Source organism: Hydra vulgaris, chromosome 05 (assembly GCF_038396675.1).
Source record: "Hydra vulgaris chromosome 05, alternate assembly HydraT2T_AEP".
NCBI lineage: Eukaryota > Metazoa > Cnidaria > Hydrozoa > Anthoathecata > Hydridae > Hydra > Hydra vulgaris.
In genome coordinates, this window is record NC_088924.1 from 41,402,370 (window position 1) to 41,422,500 (window position 20,131).

General features: G+C 27.3%; 1 protein-coding gene across 1 annotated transcript in view; it reads right to left on the bottom strand.

Annotated features, from left to right (window-relative positions):
• Nucleotides 1–14,505: 14,505 nt before the first annotated feature.
• Nucleotides 14,506–20,131, bottom strand: part of LOC100206887 (calcium uniporter protein, mitochondrial) — a 31,595-nt gene continuing 25,969 nt past the window's right edge. The window contains exons 6-7 of the mRNA XM_065798222.1: nucleotides 15,001–15,140; nucleotides 14,506–14,883 (exon numbers count right to left, since the gene is read on the bottom strand). Of these exons, the coding sequence (XP_065654294.1) occupies nucleotides 14,695–14,883; nucleotides 15,001–15,140 (329 nt within the window). The 3' untranslated portion in view covers nucleotides 14,506–14,694. The remainder of the gene's footprint in view (nucleotides 14,884–15,000; nucleotides 15,141–20,131) is intronic.

The window sequence follows — 20,131 nt, forward strand, 5'->3', positions numbered from 1 at the left end:
GTAAGAAATTCTAGACTTAAGTACATGACAAAAATATTAAGGTTAAACACAATGATGAATCAGATGCACTACCTTCTAGTAAGATCAGATCCAAAAGCATCAAGTATATCTTTTAGAAAACATAAGAGCTATCGAGTAAAACCGTTACCAGACGAAGTTATTAAACTAGTTGTAATGTAAATAATAAAATAAATATAACAAAGTATTTTTTTTTTCTCTATGTATCGACATCCTTTAAAAAACATTTTTTTTTTAAATATCAAGTAGAGTAATATATCAAGATAATGTGTTTGTCTTGAAGATTCTAAAACTTAAAGAAAAATTTTTTGTACGCGTATAGTCACCTTTAACGCATGCATACGCGCATTATACGCGTCGAGCTGCGCGTAAAAAAAAATTTATCAACAAATTTGAAATCTTTGACCCAAAAAATATTAATTTGATATATAACATTATTTATTTACAACTTATTTCAAATTTTATTTAATTTTTGCCGTTTTTTGAACGTCCTGAGTCACTGTGCGACGCTTCATTAAGCTACATGTTAGTTTCTTGTCTTGAATCAGGTATCTTAAATCCTTCACCAGTCAACAGAAAAATTGGTAATCTTTGCCAAAGTAGGTGGCTCACAACTGGTCAGGCAATTCTTTGGTTTTACAATAGTGAACATGGCTTGTAAGGTGATATTTTAAAAAATCTAAAAGTTCTTTCTCAGTTTGTGGCTCAAGTATGCTTTCATATATGGTTTAGAATCAAGGTACTCTATTGTTGATGAGCCCCATCATCTAATCAAACTTCTTTATCTATTAAGAGTTCAAACAGTCGAAGTTATGGATACCGTTGGTAAGTCTGTTCAAAATTGGGCATTTCATTCTGAGTTTCTTTTTATTTCTTTCTTGCAAGCTCATCAAATGAAAATAGAGCTTTTGCAGTCAAGATGATTATGAAAGTTAGAGGAGATTCAGAGCAAGGTGATGTTAGCGTAAGAAACCGAAAAAAACCTACATTTAACTTTGATGCTATGACTCTCCAAATTTTACATGTAATATGACAAAAAAAGATTTACAAAAAGAAATAGATTCTCCAATGAAAGTACCTTACTATCCTCTCCACACCCAGTCTTGTGAAAGAGTTGTTAAACAAGTGACTGAAGCAGTAGCTGCTTTTTATGATTTTCAGAGACGTGAGGGTTTTATTAGAGCAAGAATGGAGCACAGAGATGTTGTTCCAAATCTGAAATCCAGGATAGATTTATTCAAACTTTTTACTTGATGTTCAAGCTTGATTTTAGTGAAAACTTTATTTTTCATAAAAACATAATTTTTTTTTAACATTTTATGTAATTATAGTATATTTGGACAAGTCCATGTGTGTCCGCATTACATTTTGATGTTTCACATATAGAAATCTCAGAAAATTTTTCTGCCGGTCTTAAATTTCAAGTAATACTTTTTTAGAGTTTAACACCCTCATTCATGAGGGCAAATGAACTAAAACGCGCGAGCAAATTATTTTGGTTTTTATTTCCAGACTTTATTTGGTGCCATTTTTTGCAAAAATTCTCATTTGGCATAAACATAAACTTAAGTTTAAAGTTGCCAATGGCTGAAGATGTCGTGTAAAACATTAAAAAATTTTTTGTGGGTGTTCATGGACAATTCTAATTCAAAACTCCAATTTTTACCTAATTTGCTTGGCTTTTTAGTATTGTAAAAAGTATTTTTTCATATCAATAATGTATATATATATATATATATATATATATATATATATATATATATATATATATATATATATATATATATATATATATATATATATATATATATATATATATATATATATATATATATATATCTTTATTTTAAAAACTATTTTGTCTGCTAAAATGTTTTAACAGCCATGTGTAATAAAAATTAATTTTATCTTAAAACTTTTTTTAATTTTATCTATGTTTTCATTTTAACGTTATTTATTTAAATATTGCAATTTTCAAGTTCATTTTTATCCCCCAAAAAAATGAATAAATAAAAGTTTTATTACAATATTGCTTAGAAATACCTACCAAATCAAATATTTTTTAATATAAAATTTTTTAAAAGTATGACGTACCCTAATATACATTTGAAATATATAGTTTTAGAATTCGTTTAGAAACATACAAAAATCTAAAATTAAGAATTGCACAAAAAGTTGTAAAATTGTATTTTTAGCAATAGCATTTTTAATCAAATTATTATCAATTTTTTATCAAAATTGTATTTTTTGCAATAACACAAATAAAAGGGAATTCTACCCGTCTGTTCGCTCGAATATATTCAAATACAGTTGTTGAGGGGTAAATATTAAATTGAAATTTAAAGAAAAACTTAATGAGATGGATGTGCCTGTTTTTTGTTGCATAACAAATTAAACCTTGGTGAAATGTTTGACACTGCTGGACGTAAGACCTCTTCAACATTTAATGTGTTAAAGCTGAGTCTAATGTGTTAAAGCTGAGAAAGTAACTTCACATAAATATGTTGTGTTGAATGGCAGAAGAACATTCAACGCCATATCAGCGATTGTGGAAAATTCAGGTCTAGTTCCGATCCAGAATTCAGTCAATTTTAGAAAATGTAGTTTCCAGTTGGAGTCACACGAAAGCTCAGCAAATTCCTCTTGAGCTTTAAGTGGCAGATGATCAATCTCACTTAAGCCAATCCAAAACGGCTTTTGAATCCAAACTATTTTTTGTAAATCAATATTTAATATAAAATATGTCCGGAACTGTATTTCTAGCGCTTTTAAGTGATCTACAATAGTTTTTGCAATAAAAGTTTTACGATGAATTTTCTCAATTACAAAATTGTCGACACTGGAAAACATTTCGAACGAATTTTTTTCGACCCTACTTTTCCAAATGCTGATCTTTTTAATAAAACTTTCAATTTTATCGTTTGAAGTAAATATATCGCAATTTTTTCCTTGAAGAGACAAGTTAAGATCGTTTAACTTCGCAAAAATATCTGACAAATAACACAGCTTTGATACCCTTAAGTCATTTTGAAAAAAAGCAGTAAGCTCTCATTTTCGCTTGGTTAAAAATATTTCGATTTCGTCCTTTAATAAAAATAATCTTTTTTAACATTGACCTCTTGACAACCATCTTACTTCTGCATGTAATAATAAAGTTGTGTACTTGGAATCCGTATCCTTACAGAGATTTGAAAATAACCGGTGGTTAAAGACATGACTCTTAATAAAATTTATAATCTTAACAGCATACTGAAGCACATCGTTCAATTCTGGTACTAATTTTTTTGCTGCAAGAGCTTCTCGGTAAATAAGGCAGTGAGTAAAAGTTATATGATCATAATGAGCAGCTTGAAAATATAATTAAAAATCGATATTTTTGCCCGTCATCGCTCTTGCACCATCTGTGCATATTCCAAGGTAATTTTTCCATTCTAAATCTTTAGTTTTAAAAAATTTGTCGACTTTACAATACATGTCTTGCCCTGTAGTATCGTCTTTCATAGGACGACAAAATAACAATTCATCTTTTATAAATGTACCTGACATATACTAACAACTGAGTTAATTTAGTAATATCCGTTGTTTCGTCCATCTGAAATGAAAATTTTGGGCTTTATTTAATTCTTGTAATAAGTTGCACTAATTGATCCTTGCAAATATCAGAAATTCTATTCGCTACAGTGTCGTTCGACAAAGGAATTTTTCAAATATCATTGCTATATTTACTTCCATGAAGTATTTTTACTATTTTTTATTTTGTTTTTTTTTTTAGGTGCTCCAAGAAGTCCTAACGGTCTTGTCACAGAACACCGCGGAAGTGCATTTAACCAGGAAGTTCACGCATCCTTCCTTACCGTGACGCGAAAATATGTCCAGAGCTCGTACCGAGCTTTTAATTTATTTTAATTTAATATATTTTAATTGCAGCAGATAATACAAGATCTTCTTTGATGGTGAACGGCTTTTGATTTTTAGCAATACAGTATGAAACTTCATATGACACTAGTAAATATTTTTCATTAACGGTTATAAATTTTTCAAAAGATTTTTTTTCTTTATTTAAAGAAAAAAAATCTGCCTGAGGAGGGTTTGATGCGTTATCATCTGCGTCATTACCATAGTTTATATTCAGCCATTTATCCATGGCCAAAAATTATTTCGATCCTAAAATCTTAAAAATGAATAAAAGTAACATATTGCATGTAATATTTGAATAACTAATTACTGAATAAATAAAAAGAAAGTAAAATCTCGTTACAATTGAACACTGACGATTTTAAAACCATTAGCAAATCAGAATATAACACAGTTAAGTTTTTAATTTTATCTCGATTTTTTTTTTTAGTACCGTAAACCGGGGTAACTTTGGCCATTTTTAAAAATTTTAATTAAACATCTGTAACTTTTAAACAGTTAAGTAACGTTTTACTATTTTTATTTTATTTGTAAATGCAATCTTTCTTGCTTAAATTTTGATCTGAAGTTTGATGCAAATGCTTTTTACTATAAGTGAAAAAAAATAAATAAAAACTATATCTTGGTAAAACGGTAAGCAGAAGATAGTATGGTTCAAAATAGGGTTTAGAGTTTTTAAAAAAACGCAGACCGGATATCATACTGCTTTTGTGAGAAATGTAAGAGTGCTGCTACATTGACTAATTTATACTTGCCTCAACCGAAACCCTCTGTCAATGTAGCAGCATCCCCTTGCATGTTCTACCAAAATCAGTCAATGTGGCAGCGCGCCCTTACATTTCATTATATCAATATAATATCTGGTCAAACACAATCAAAAACTGTAAAACAGAATGTTGTCTGGGCGAAGATAAAAATGATAGCAAACAACTCATTTTCTCCTGTTTTAAAGACAAACGTTCAGATAAAATTGATGTAACAACATTCTGGCGTTTTTACAGGGTGGTTAAAGTTACCCCTTAGGTTTATACTCTTTTGGGGTAACTTTGGCCATGTAAATAATATTTATTTTAAAGTAGTTTGATCGTTATTTATTATAACTATAATATTTTTTTGAAGCATGTTATCCAAACAGTTTATTTTGAAAAAATGTTTTTAGCATGAATGTATTTTAGGATTTTAAAAAAAGTATATTTTCTTGTTAGACTATTTGTTGTTGTTGTTGTTGCTAAATCATAACTTTATTAACTTTAAAACAAAATTAAAATTTATAGACTCTTATTTTTAAATTTAATTGCAATTTAATAAAATAATAAAATTATATAATAGTTTAATAAATTACTACATTGCAGTTTGCTTGTGTTGTTTATATTTACTTTTGTTTAAAGCATAATGCCTCGTAAATATAACAAGCATAGTGTTGGAAAACGTGCATACAACACTTGTTCTAATAACATTCTTTTGAAAGTGTGTATGGTTGCAATTAATGAAGGTATGTCTATTCGTCAAGCCTCAAAAAGGTTTAGTATACCAAGAAGCACTATACATAATAAAATGAAGTCATAGCATAAAAAATGCATTGGTGCACCAACTATATTTACTTATGACGAGAAGCAGTTATTTTCATCTAGAATCAAGGTTATGTGTGATTGGGGATTTCCATTAAATAAACTTGATGTTAAAATGTTAGTAGCTGGTTATTTAAAATCGCAAAATCATACTGTAAAAATATTTAAAAACAATATTTCTGGTGATGATTAGGTCTCAAGTTTTGTGAAATGTTCACAGCTAACCCCTAGAATTGCATCAAATATTAAAAGAAAACGTACAGCTATAAACAAAGAACAATTAAAAGTTTATTTTAACCATATTAGACTCGAGGTTAAGGGAATTTCACCTTGTAACATTTGGAATTATGATAAAACAAATTTGCGTGATGACACTGGAAATAAAAGTTGTTATGAAACGTGGAACTAAGTACCCTGAGAGAATAATGAATAGCAGTAAGGCTTGTTTCTCTGTAATGTTTTGTGGAAATGGTGTTAGAGAAATTCTTTTGCCTAGATTCATATGCCTTCTGCCCAATTCAACCCATATGCTTTAACCTCTTGATGTTGCATTCTTCGCACCATTAAAAAAAGCATGGAGAAGTATACTTCTGGATTGGAAACTTACGTCTTGAGTCCTCATAAAGCTTTAGACCAGAGCCTTTTAGATATATTAAATGAGAAAAAAAATGAAGGTGGTGATAAGAAAGATGTTATACAAAGTAAAAATAAAAAAAATATATCCAAAAAAAGTCTTAAAATTAAACCAGGAAAATCTATTTCTGTAGAATACTATAGTGAAACAGAAACAGCATCTGAAGGGGAATCAGTCTCTATTGAATTTATGATAGATTACTGAAGAGATGCCTAAATTTTTTTTAAAAAAAAACTTTAGGCATTTCTTTTTGCTTTTTCTGACATTTAAAAAAAATAATAAAAAGAAATCAAATGATTTTAGCTAATATGTTTCTTTAATACTGTTTATATTTATTTTTATTGTCCCTTTTTTAATTTCTTGACATATTTTAGGTTAAGTTATATTCTTTATCAAAATTGGTACAAAGTTACCCCGGTTTACGGTATTAAATAAACTTTGTTTATAAACATAATTTGTGTTCATAAAAAAAACTCAAGTTGTTCGAACTTATCAATTTTTTGAATGAGAAAGAAAAAGAATTCCATCGCTAAAAAAAAAAATCCTTTTAAACAAAAACACTCTCCTTTTTCAAGACAAAAACAAAAAATGATGTGTTATGGTTGCTTTTGCACATTTAAATCTATGATGAAGGTTTTTGTAAAATCTTAACGTCTAAGCGTAATGCATTAGTTTGCAAATATTTAAAAAGGAAACAATTCTAAAAAAGTGAAAAATTTTAATTTTTAAAACCATATCTTAAATTTTAATTTTTAAAACCATATCTCTCGCGACCCCAGAATTTTGCTACGCGACCCCCTTTGGGGTCACGATCCATAGTTTAAGAAGGCCTGTAATAAACTATAAGTTTTTTGCAATAAAAGAATTTTGAAAATTTCCGGAAATTTTGATCTAAATTTCCCGGAAATTTTCAACCCTTACTATGGGTACCAAAATTAAGTACTCAATTAAAAAAGTTTTAAAAAATGCAGGGTATACTCCATTTTTTAAAATCACCAAAAAATCTTCCGCAGTTAATAACTAAAAAAACAAGCCTCAACTTCGCAACAACTCTTATCCTCGAGTCTACAAACTGGAGTGCTCGTGTGGAAAATTTTATGTGGATGAAAGAAAGCTCAAGGTTTCAACACGAAAATTTGTCAACACCAAAGACACATCAAGCATCTACATCAGAGACATATTTTTGAGAGAAAGTTTAAAATGTCGAACCTTCTAGAAAAGCCCATGGTGCCTTTAGCTGGAATGAAAACAACACAATTAACATAGAGGTAAATTATTTTAAGAGAAAAGTTAGAGATCACCGGTGTTCCCCAAATGAAGGTGGTTTGAATGAAAATGACGGTGAATACGTCACACCGCGATGTTAACTTTTTTCAAAATAATTCTGCAAAATAAATTGACATTTTCGCTTTGCTTTTTTCACCTTGTTGTAGGTCATATTAGGTTGCACAGAAGGCCGAATATTAGACATGTTGGAAAAAATTATTTTTATCTTTTCTTGTCTTTTTACAAAAATCCTATAATGTCTAAACAATCAATTTGTGTTAAGATTTATTTACTTTTATTATAATTTTTAGTTAAATAATTGGATATTATTTAACTAATATTTATAATTAAAATAATTGGACTTATTTTTTCATAAAAATTTCCAACATTTCAAAAAATTGAAATATTGAAAATTACTTAACAAACTTTATAAAGCTTTACAAAACACGGATTTTTAATTTTTTAATTTCAAATTAGTTAACTTTTTAAAATACTGTAACAATTTAGATCATGCCCAGCAAACATTTTGTGGAGGAAATTCAGTAGAACTATATAAGCATTTTAAGCGAACCGCAGTAATTTTGCTTATAGGTTACATAGTAGATCATTAGTGGCAGCAGCCAAAAATGGCTAGCCAATGACTAGCCACTATTAGCATGTTGAAAAGTTATCGGGTTATCATTTAAAGCGGCTGCCAGTAATGGTCAACTAAAAAACCGATGAGTAAAATTCCATTAAACCGCTAAAAAAATGCTTTTATAGGTTCACTGCAAATCCACTGAAACAAAGCTTGCTGAGTGGAATTGAATAACAAATTCCATTATGTTTATACTGGTGTCAAAAATACCCTTGTGAGCAAAAGTATTACAGTGATTCGGTGAGATTACCCTACATCTGATGGAATAAACCTTACCCTACATCTGATGGAATAAACCTTAAAGAAAAATTGGTAAAATAGTTTCATTTTTTTTCACCAATTGAAATAAAATAAATTTATCACTAAATTGGAAACGCTATTATCGATTTATAAGATGTCCACGACGTTTTAATCATATTAATTATCATTTCCATATGTTATACATGCATTAATTATCATTTCAATTAATTATCATTTTGATATGTTATACATGTATGTTTACGTTTTTATTATTATAAATTCCATTGAGTTTTGATACTATGCAAGTAATAAACAAGCACTTTTCATTCGTTAAAGTTTGTTCACTGTTTTCCTTTTGACTTACCTGTTTGTAAATACAGTATTTTGTAGCACTATCAAATCCAGCCTTGCGTCTAAACATCAATTTAGTTGGTTCCTATATATTAATGATAACATTACGCAGCCTTTTAAAAGTGTAGTTTAGAAAGTCTTTTAGCGGTATGTGTACTGAATAGTCATCTTCACGAATGAATTTAGGACAGAATTTAGCTTTTGAAGATTTAATATCATTATATAAAGGATACCCATCAAAAAAATTGTATAGCGGAATTTTAATATACCTATATTGGCATTTTGAGCGAACCACTTTAGTTTTGCTCATCAATTACTTAGTGGACCATTAGTAGCTGCCACCAAAAGTATATGGCGGATGCCATTAATGGCCCACTAAGTAACCGTAGAACAAAATTCCAATGAACCGCTCAAAATGCAGGTCACGTGTAAATCCACTACAAAAATGTCTGCTAGGTAATTCACATTAATTCCGTGTTCACATTTTTCTTTGCAAAAGTAAAACTTTTATACTTTTTAATTGTTCTTCAGAGAACATACCAATTAATTTAATTGTTCTTTAGAGAACATACTCATTAATTTAAATAGTCTTCAGAGAACTGACTAATTAATTTAATTGCTCTTTAGGGAACATACTAATTAATTTAATTGTTCTTTAGAGAACATACTAATTAATTTAGTTGTTCTTCAGAGAACATACTAATTAATTTATTTGTTCTTTAGGGAACAAACTAATTAATTTAATTGTTCTTTAGAGAACATACTAATTAATTTAATTGTTCTTTAGGAAACATACTAATTAATTTAATTGTTCTTCAGAGAACATACAAATTAATTTAATTGTTATTCAGAAAACATACTAATTAAATTAATTGTTCGTCAGAGAACATACCAATTAATTTAACTGTTCTTTAGAAAACATACTAATTAAATTAATTGTTCTTCAGAGAACATACTAATTAATATAATTGTTGTTAAGAAAACATACTTTTTAATTTAATTGTTCTTTAGAGAACATACTAAAAAGTTTAATTGTTTTTCAGAGAACATACTAATTAATTTAATTGTTTGTAAGAGAACATACTAATTAATTTAATTGTTCTTCAGAAAATATACTATTTAATTTAATTGTTCCTCAGAGAACATACTAATTAATTAAATTGTTCATTAGGGAACATACTAATTAACTTAATTGTTCTTCAGAGAACATACTGATTAATTTATTTGTTCTTTAGGGAACATACTAATTAATTTAATTGTTCTTCAGAGAACATACTAAATAATTTAATTGTTCTTCAGAGAACATACTATTTAATTTAATTGTTCTTCAGAGAACATACTAGTTAATTTAATTGTTCTCTAGGGAATATACTAATTAATTTAATTGTTCTTCAGAAAACATACTAATTAATTTAATAGTTCTTTAGGGAACATACTAATTAAATTTATTGTTCTTCAGAGAACATACTAGTTAATTTAATTGTTATTCAGAAAACATACTAATTAATTAATTGTTCGTCAGAGAACATACCAAATAATTTAATTGTTCTTCAGAAAACATACTAATTAAATTTATTGTTCTTCAGAGAACATACTAATTAATATAATTGTTGTTAAGAAAACATACTTTTTAATTTAATTGTTCTTTAGAGAACATACTAATTAATTTAATTGTTCTTTAGGGAACATACTTATTAATTTAATTGTTGTTTAGAGAACATACTAAATAATTTAATTGTTCTTTAGAGAACATACTAATTAATTTAATTGTTATTTAGGGAACATACTAATTAATTTAATTGTTCTTTCGGGAACATACTAATTAATTTAATTGTTCTTTTGGGAAAATACTAATTAATATATTTGTTCTTTAGAGAACATACTAGTTAATTTAATTGTTCTTTAGAGAATTAACTAATTAATTTAATTGTTCTTTAGAGAACATACTATTAAATTTAATTGTTCTTTAGAGAACATACTAATTAATTTAATTGTTCTTTAGGGAACATACTAATTAATTTAACAGTTCTTCAGAGAACATACTAATTAATTTAATTGTTCTTAAGGGAACATACTAATTAATTTAATTGTTCTTCAGAGAACATACTAATTAATTTAATTGTTCTTCAGAGAACATACTAATTAATTTAAATGTTCTTTAGAGAACATACTAATTAACTTAATTGTTGTTTAGAGAACATATTAGTTAATTTAATTGTTCTTTAGAGAACATACTAATTAATTTAATTGTTCTTTAGAGAACATTCTAATTAATTTAATTGTTCTTCAGAGAACATACAAACTAGTTTAATTGTTCTTTAGGGAACATACTAATTAATTCAAGACATCAGATAGTGTTCAAAAAGTTAGTAATAAACAATATAATTTTTATGGAGAAGCAGTACAATAAAATTAATGGCAATAAATGAATGGGTGATTGAGTGAATGAGTTATTTTTGAAATCGAAATTCAAATTTTTCCCATTGACTATCTAAAGAATGTTCATTAGCAACATTATTTAATATCTAAAATGTGTATAAATGTTTTAATAAACTGAAAAAACTTTATGCAAGACCACTAATATGTTCAAATCAAACTGGGTTTTTAACTTTGATCAAATTTAAACTATCGTCGTGGAGAACTGTTACCGTGGAGAACTGTAACCATGGAGAATCCACAAAACGTATTTTGAGCTTTAATAAACGATGCATTTTTATTAACATGATTTTTTTTTGTAAAGCTGACTGACTTTAAGATTTTCGAACAGAAAGGCATTAAGTCTATTTAACATTTATAGTGCATCGTCTACATAACAAGTTTTAAAAAAAATGTCATTTCCCAGAAATGACAGAAAATTTTCCAAAATGTTTTTTGAATTATTTTGAAAACTTTTAAAAGTATAACGTTTTTGTCACATTTTGTCGTTTTTCATTGTATAATTTAAAGTAGTATACAATATCCAGTAAAAGAGAATTTTTATTTAAGTCACTTCCTAATCTAGGCAGCTATAGAATATCCTTGCCTTTTTTTTTTCAATAAACCACTTTTACTTCACCAATATGGCGCTAAAACTCATATACAGTAATTTCGAAATATAAAAGATTTTTTACATCCACATAGCACAGGGGGCTCCCACCTTTTTAACTAATAGTTGCATTAAAAGCAAAAGTATGCTTCATTTTTACAATAAGGTTTATAAAGACATTGATTTTATGCGGATTCTTGCTAAAACAAATGTAAACAAATGTTCTGTGACAAATAGAACTTTTGATGTTAATAATAGTTGCATAAAAAATAATATAACCTTCTTAGAATTATTTTTTCCCACTACATCTATTTAATAAATTTAAAGATACTTCTATCTTCGATACTTTCTTATTCAAATAAACTACGATGTTCTTATAGCTCTTCTGCTATTAAATAGCCATACTATTTATATAGAAAAGCTGTTGACCTTTTGCACGTGGATTGTTTCTTTACTCCTATTTCCTCCTAAGTAAATTGCAACATTATGGTATTTGAGGTATTTATGGTATTCGAGGTATTGTTCTCTAATGGTTTTCATCATATCTTTCTTATTCAAATAAACTAGTTCTCATGGCTGATTTGTCTACGTTATCAAAATTTTTTATCAACAGAAGACAATTCAAAAAACTCATAAAGCTGGAAAAAAAAGTTGTAAAAGAAAGAAAAGAAATAGGTTAACCTGGTTATAGACACTCCTACGAAAAACTAGATTGAGAAAAGACCGTGCAATAAAAATGTTAATATAACTTATCAAAAAAATTCAACGCAGTTTTCACAATAGTTTTAAAATTTTATAACTATTGCGTAAACTGGCTTGATTTTTTTTGATAAGTTATATTAACTGGGATGGTAGAATGTTCAATTATACATTAATCGGTTTTAACGAAATAATCTTAACGCATAAATTCATTTTTAAGGATTGTTAAACCTTTCTAAACATTAATTAGTTAAAACCGATTAATGTATAATTGCACACTCTAACATCCAGTGCAGTGTCTGTCCGCTATCTTTCTAACTCGATCTTTCTAATATTCTTTGTTCTTAAATTCACTTACTCTTGATCTGTTGAAGAGGGTTAAGATGCTCTCTAGTGAGCTGAACTCGTCTTCGCGGGCCTGACTATGTAGCCTCTATATGGCAATTAGCTGGAGGATGATATAGCACAATACCACAATCATAGTACAAAAAAATCCTTAAAAATGGTTTGTGTGATCTTGATATCGTTAAGAGGACGTTGTGATTTTGAATTTTTAACAACATAAAAAGTGTTACAGCACAATCTCCCTAATACAAATTTTAGAAGAGAAGATAAAATTTTGAATTAAAGAGATTTTCGAATACTAAAAGTTGATTTTTTTAAGTGACATTTCATGGTGACTTAGCATTTAATCAAGTTATGGAGGTTTTCAAATTAAGGAAATTTGGAATTAGAGAGATAGTTGTATGTGTTGGGAAGGTATCATACTTAAAACCATTGTAGAAAACGTTGAAACTAGTTTTTTTGAAAAAACAAAACAAAAAATCATGATAACTTTATATTGATCGATTCACTTGACATTTTTACAATCCTTAGCTAAAAAGTCATGTAGGATTTTGTTACAAAAAAAAAATATATATATATGTATAAAAAGACAACTTTGATAGCTATAAACATTTTTTAATTTAATGGATGTCAAATTGAAATTTTTTTGTTCTAAATTATAGGATTAGATGGTACTTTTTGACAGGGGATGACCGTCCATTCTCTCGAATTCTTTCGCTGCTTAATTTTTTTAATTACTTCTCACTGCTTAATTTTTTAAATTACACTTGGATTTGACAGCTCGGTCTAGTCTGTTATTGCATAACTCCGAAAGTCAAAGGTTTCAAGTTTGAGGCTTTGACTATATCACTATTTGCTGATTTTTATTGCTGTTACAATATATGTCGCTGTTACATAACTTTTATATCGTCACAGTTAGATTTTTCTGACTAAAATCTAATAGTGACGATATTATTTGCTTTGTTGTTAAGATGCAAATAACACAGAAGAAATAATTTTAAGTTTTTTCATTTTATTTGTTTCATCATTTAGATATAAAATAATGCCAAACTTTTTTATCGTTACATGATTACTTATGTTATGCTTTGCGATTTAAATTAACTTAATTTTCGCTTAATTAGCTACTTAGTTTAATATTACCTCGCTTTAAGTTTCAGGTGAATAATAAAGATAATGGCTCACTGCTATCCGTGTATAGGTAGAAGTGAGTACACGCTTAGGTTAGGTATTTCAGCTTACGAGTATGCGTACAATATGATGCTGCAACGGCATTAATAACCAATACCTTTAGTAATTTTATAATTGCAACCATAATCAAATAGAGAATTTAAAAGTCTTTAAAATAACTTTTACTTTCACCATTAAACTATAAATATTATTTTAACTTAAATTTATTCATATAACAGTTCATTAAATACATAAACATGGCCCAAAAGACCTAAAAATGAAAAACTTTTCAATAACATAAAATAAATAAAATATACTTAAAAAAAATTAAAAAATCAAGTAAACTAAAATAACATTCATATAAAAATTGTTTTAACTTTAATAATAGAAAAAGGAATAACATCATGGGATACTTTATTGCATATATATACATACATACATATATATATATATATATATATATATATATATATATATATATATATATATATATATATATATATATATATATATATATATATATATATATATATTCCAGGCATTAATTATTAACATAAACAAGCGTAACGCCGATGACTTAGCGACACAAATTCTTACTAAAAAGAAAATTACAAACTTACGTAAAGAAAAAGAAACTAAGTTTAATTTTCATTTTTATCTAAATATTTATTTAATTTTTATCTAAAATTAGATATTATCGATTAAAAAGCGCCTACGTATAAAGTGATACAGCCGCAACAAGCTGTTCTACATTTCACGATATACTTTACTTACATTTTGAGTAACGTTTAAACATCACAATCGCTGTGACATAATTAAGTTAGGCGCGCTAATTTTCTAAAGGTTTCGCAATATCTACATAAACTGGAGGCGATTGTAATAGTTTTAGCTCATACTCCAATTGGTCAATTTGCTTTTTCTTCAAGTTGTACGCGTTAGTATCAAAACTAAGTTTTTTGGACTCTCGATAGAATGATAACAAATGAGAACGATTGCGGGCGTCGGGGTATGTGCACTCCTAAAATAATAAAATAATCTAAAAAATAATGAAATAGCTAGATGGTGCAGTAATTTGCGATATATTTGTTTAAGTATTATTTTCTTTTAGTTTAACAAAAATGCATAAAAATTTGACCTGCTTTGTTAACACAAAATATGCATAGAATATCATGCTACTTCCAAACGTAACAAAGTACGTAACTGGCTCCATTATGTCCCATGAGTATTCCCACCAAGTTAAACGTGCAAGGAATCCAAATTGTAATGCCATATAGCCTAAAAAAAAAATTAGTAATCTAACGAAATCATTTAAATTTTTATAACTTGTTTATAACAATAAACAAGTTATATAAATATTGAAAAATATGACGCAATATAGAATCTATTTGAAAAGCAACTTCCTGCAGGTCAATTAAAATGAAAAATTAGAATAAAATACTAATAAAAAACCAGAAACAAAAAGTTACACAACAAATTTATAAAACTTGTTTTAAAGACTAAAAGACTAAGTTAATAAAAAGACAAAGTTTCGATCTGGTTATCGTATGCTTGGTTCCAACCATATCGATTTTGCTTTATTTGTAAACTTTAAAATTATTTAATAGAAACTACTTAAATACAACTTTCAAGAAAAACAACTATTTTAAATTTTTCAGAAATGACGTGTGTTATCATCCCAAAACACTATAAACTTCAACAGTAAAAAAAGACTTTTACAAAGTCTAGTTTGTTAATCTCTCGCACAAGCTATTTTTATACAGTACGACAAATAGCGTTTTCAAAAACATGAATCTTTCTTCAATTGTAGTACAACTGTTGTTGACAGGAACACTCTTCCTTTTTTTACACAGAAGAATCATCTAAGTTTATTCACCTTATATAGGTTTTAATTTCAATTTTAATCTTAAATCTGAAGTTTTTATTACACTTTTAAATTCATTACATTTAAATCAGCAGATGACACTATATATTTAGATATAGCAGATGACACAATATATTTAGATATAGCAGATGACACTATATATTTTAGTTATTTTATTGATTATTTTTACTTCTCATTGATTGTAAATAGTACGTGTGACAAATTTACGTGTACCGAACACCAACTGAATAATAATAGCAATCATATAATAATATTTAAGTAAATTTAACGAGGAAATATATAATAATAATAAAATACTATAAGATATAATAATGACAACAACAATTATTATAGTAGTAATATATAGTAGAAATATAAAACAATATTAATATTAATAAGTAATGACAGTAATAAAAATGTAAACAAAATGTAAATAATATTTACATTAAATATAATAATATAAGCAATAACAATAAAATATAATAATAAAAACAATAATAATCTACAATGAAACTAAAATTTTAGATACAGTATTTTTCTAACAAATAGGCAAAAAGTTTTTAAATTGTGAAATAGAGTTTTTAATAGAGAATTAAAATAAGATTGAAAATGAAGAAGTAAATTACTTCACAATGAAGAAGTAAATTACTTCACAATGAAGAAGTAAATTACTTCACAATGAAGAAGTAAATTACTTCACGATGAAGAAGTAAATTACTTCACGATGAAGAAGTAAATTACTTCACGATGAAGAAGTAAATTACTTCACAATGAAGAAGTAAATTATTTCGCGATGAAGAAGTAAATTACTTCACGATGAAGAAGTAAATTACTTCACAATGAAGAAGTAAATTACTTCACAATGAAGAAGTAAATTACTTCACGATGAAGAAGTAAATTACTTCACGATGCATTGGTTTGTGATAGAGATTTATCATTGTATTTCATAGAATAATGATTTGGGATAAATAATTCAAAGATACTAAAAGATCAAAGATAATAACTAACTTTTTTTAGTGATGTAAAAATTAGAGAATGAGGGAGGGAGGTTTAATTGTTTCTGATTCCAGACAAATAGACAAATTAGTAGATGAACAAGATCACATAATGTGAGTATTTTTGATAGAAAGTAAAGGATATTAGAATTAGAGTGATATTGAAAGTATAATAAATTTTTAATGTAGATTAGATAATCTTAAACAAGGCTGGCTTTGTCCCCAAACCTGACAAGAAAATCTGAGATGTGATCCGAAAATTGCATGGTATATAAGTAGAATTTCATAACTAACATAGTGACGAATTTTGGCTAGTATCCCATTTGATGTACACAATTTCACTGCTAAATTTTTAAGATAAGAGGAAAAGGATAGATTTGAGTCAATTTTGATTGCAAGATATTTTAATGAAACTACTGGAAAGATTTTTTGGCCATTTAGTTTGGTATTTATATATTTTATAGTTATACTAAACTGTAATAGATTTTAGGTTGACTCGATTTAAGTGATTGAACTGATTGAATTCAGTTTGGCTGGTATTAAGTTTGTTAGAGTGCAGTCATTGAAGTAGATTGGATACATTATGATTAATATGTTTGTTGATTATTTTAATGTTTTGTTTGTTATGGGTAAGTTGGTGTTGTCAGCAAAATGGTAAGCCATTGAAAATTTTAGGGAGATATTAAAACTATTTATAAAAATTAGTGATGTACTGATTAATCGGCATCGGCTTAATCGTCCACTTTTTGCACAATCAGTATCGGTATTGGCATCGGTCTCATTTTCCGATTTTCCAACCGATGGCATTTTAATATTTTCATCCTGCATTATGATAATAATTAAATAATAAATAAACTTTATGCATTACTAAGAATTTTTTTGATAAATTTTTATTTTGACTTTGTTTACAGGCAATATTATTTATTCATAAGATGATGTTTATAAGCTTTAATTTAACAGCTGAATGTACTTATACTTTTACTACCATTGTGTTGTTTTTAGAATAATTTTATTTTGGGTTGTTCTATTGTTATACTTAAAAGTAACCTATTTAAGCATTGTTATCTATATGTGTTCAAGTATAGCCTACTATATTTCTATATTTTTATTTGTTATTTTTGTTTTATTTCAATTCACCTGCCCAAGACCACTGCAATGGAGGAGGATGCTTTAGATTTGGTTACAACCCTCACTCAACTTTATGACTCCGAAACACAAACCTTGACAATAAAGGCTGCTGCATCAAGAAACAAGTTTAGCGCGGTACTACCAGGGACATGGTGGGGATAGAACATCACAATATAAAATAATTATAAAAACAACTTAATTATCTAAAAATAGTTTAGATATCTAAACAACATATGATTGTTGTTTAGATATCTAAATTACTATTAAATTAATAAAGATTCTAAGTAAACTGCTATGATAGTATATAGTTATGATAGTACCATTTCCTTTTTAAAAATGAAATAAAAAGGGTTCCTCGAAAATTGTATTTATTTTTTGAAAGTTAATTTTCATAGTAAAAAAAACTAAAAAATATATTTTTTTTAAACTGAGTTTTTCTAATATCTTTTAAAATAATGGTTTGACTCTAATTTGAGTCCAAGTGTTTGTTTACCAGTACTGATTCCATGAAAAAGATTACACGATTTAAAGTTGTATGGTTTTATATTTTCAAAATTTTAATAATTAGTTAATTCATCAGTATCGGCATCGTTATCGGCCTTTTCCATCCATCGGCATCGGTATCGGCCAAAAAAGTGCTATCGGTACATCACTAATAAAAATAAAGAAAAGCAATTGTCCTAATACAGAACCTTTGGATACACCTGTGGAGCATTATACTGGCAAAAATTTGACATCATTGATGAAGACAAACTGTGATCTATTAAAAAGATATGATGAAAACCATTACAGAGCAGTACTTCAAATACCATAGTGTTCCAATTAGGGGAAATAAGAAAGAAGAATCATTTCACATGCAAAAAGTTTATTGTCAAGAGCATTTCTATATAAATAATGTAGCTATTTAATAGTAAAGGAGCTTATGGAGTCTTAAAAATATCTGGAAAAAGTCTTTTTTTTAAAAAGTTATTCAATTTGGTACAAAAAGGCTAGGCAATAACACAAGGAATAATCTAAAGGAGGTGTGTGACACTATTTGAGCCTAAACTTTTATCATTTTGCAGAGTATTTTTTATTAAATCAAACTCATTTTTTAGTCACTGGATTAAAAAAAAAATTTTTTAAATAGTCAGAGAAGACTTTTAGAAAAATCATTTTATTTTTGGATGGGCGTTGTATTGTTTCATAGTAATTATTGAAAATGTTAGCAACAGCCATACTGCCTTAGACAGTATTACCATTAGATTTGAGAATGTAAGATATAATTGATGTGAAGAGGTTGATATTAATAATTTTTATTTATTCCTTTCCACGTATTTTTTGTATTATTGAGGTTTTTGTTAAAGAAGGAGATGTAGTATGACTTTTATGAAAATTCTTAATAAACTGCTTATTTTATTCTTGTACAGTTTAAATTTATTGAATAGGGTAGAGTGAGGTAATGATGGTCTAAGGGATAATGTGAGTCTAATCAACATCTATCAATAATTCAGAAGAAAGGCTTAAGGTAGAAGCTTTTTTTTTTCTGTATGTTATAGGTGGTTAAAACAGCTCAGTAAATTTAAATCATCAGCTTACTAGGCAAATTCTTAAATAGCTTTAAAATAGAACATACATTTAAGGAGTGGTTTTTATCGAAAACCTTAAACTTCAAAACTTCAAAAAAAGGGTATTAAAAATGGGTTTATACAAAGAAAATGTTTTATCTGGAAGAAAAATTACCAGACAATTAGGCTTAACTAGTTTTAAGACAAAATGATGGATAAATTTTTTTAAATAAGCAACATTGTTGGGTGGGGTAATGTGGGTCTTTATGTCAATGTGTTTTGTGCTGTTAAGAATCTAATGCATATACAATAACAAATGCCTTTAAAATGAAAATTAATATAAATTATAAATCTGACTATGTTTCTGCATTCATTTTTCTGGAGACATGTTGCTATGGATTTATTTAGATGATCATTAAAGATGTAATGATATCATGCTTTCAATTAAAACTAGCAGATAACGCAGCATAGCAGTTTTGAAGGATTGCACATTGAATTTTTATTATACAAACATGTCATTTTTGTAGGATAATAAATCTCTAATAAAATAACACAAAAAATTTTGGATTTTTTAAAATTTCGCTTTAGTTTTAAATTCTTCCTTAAATATAATTTTATCATGCTTTGACTTTTTATAAGTATTTTGACTTTTAAATCGGCAAATTTTCTAAATATATAGAATAAATGTTATTTATTCTATATATTTGGAAAATTTGTAAAGAAAAACTATGGAAG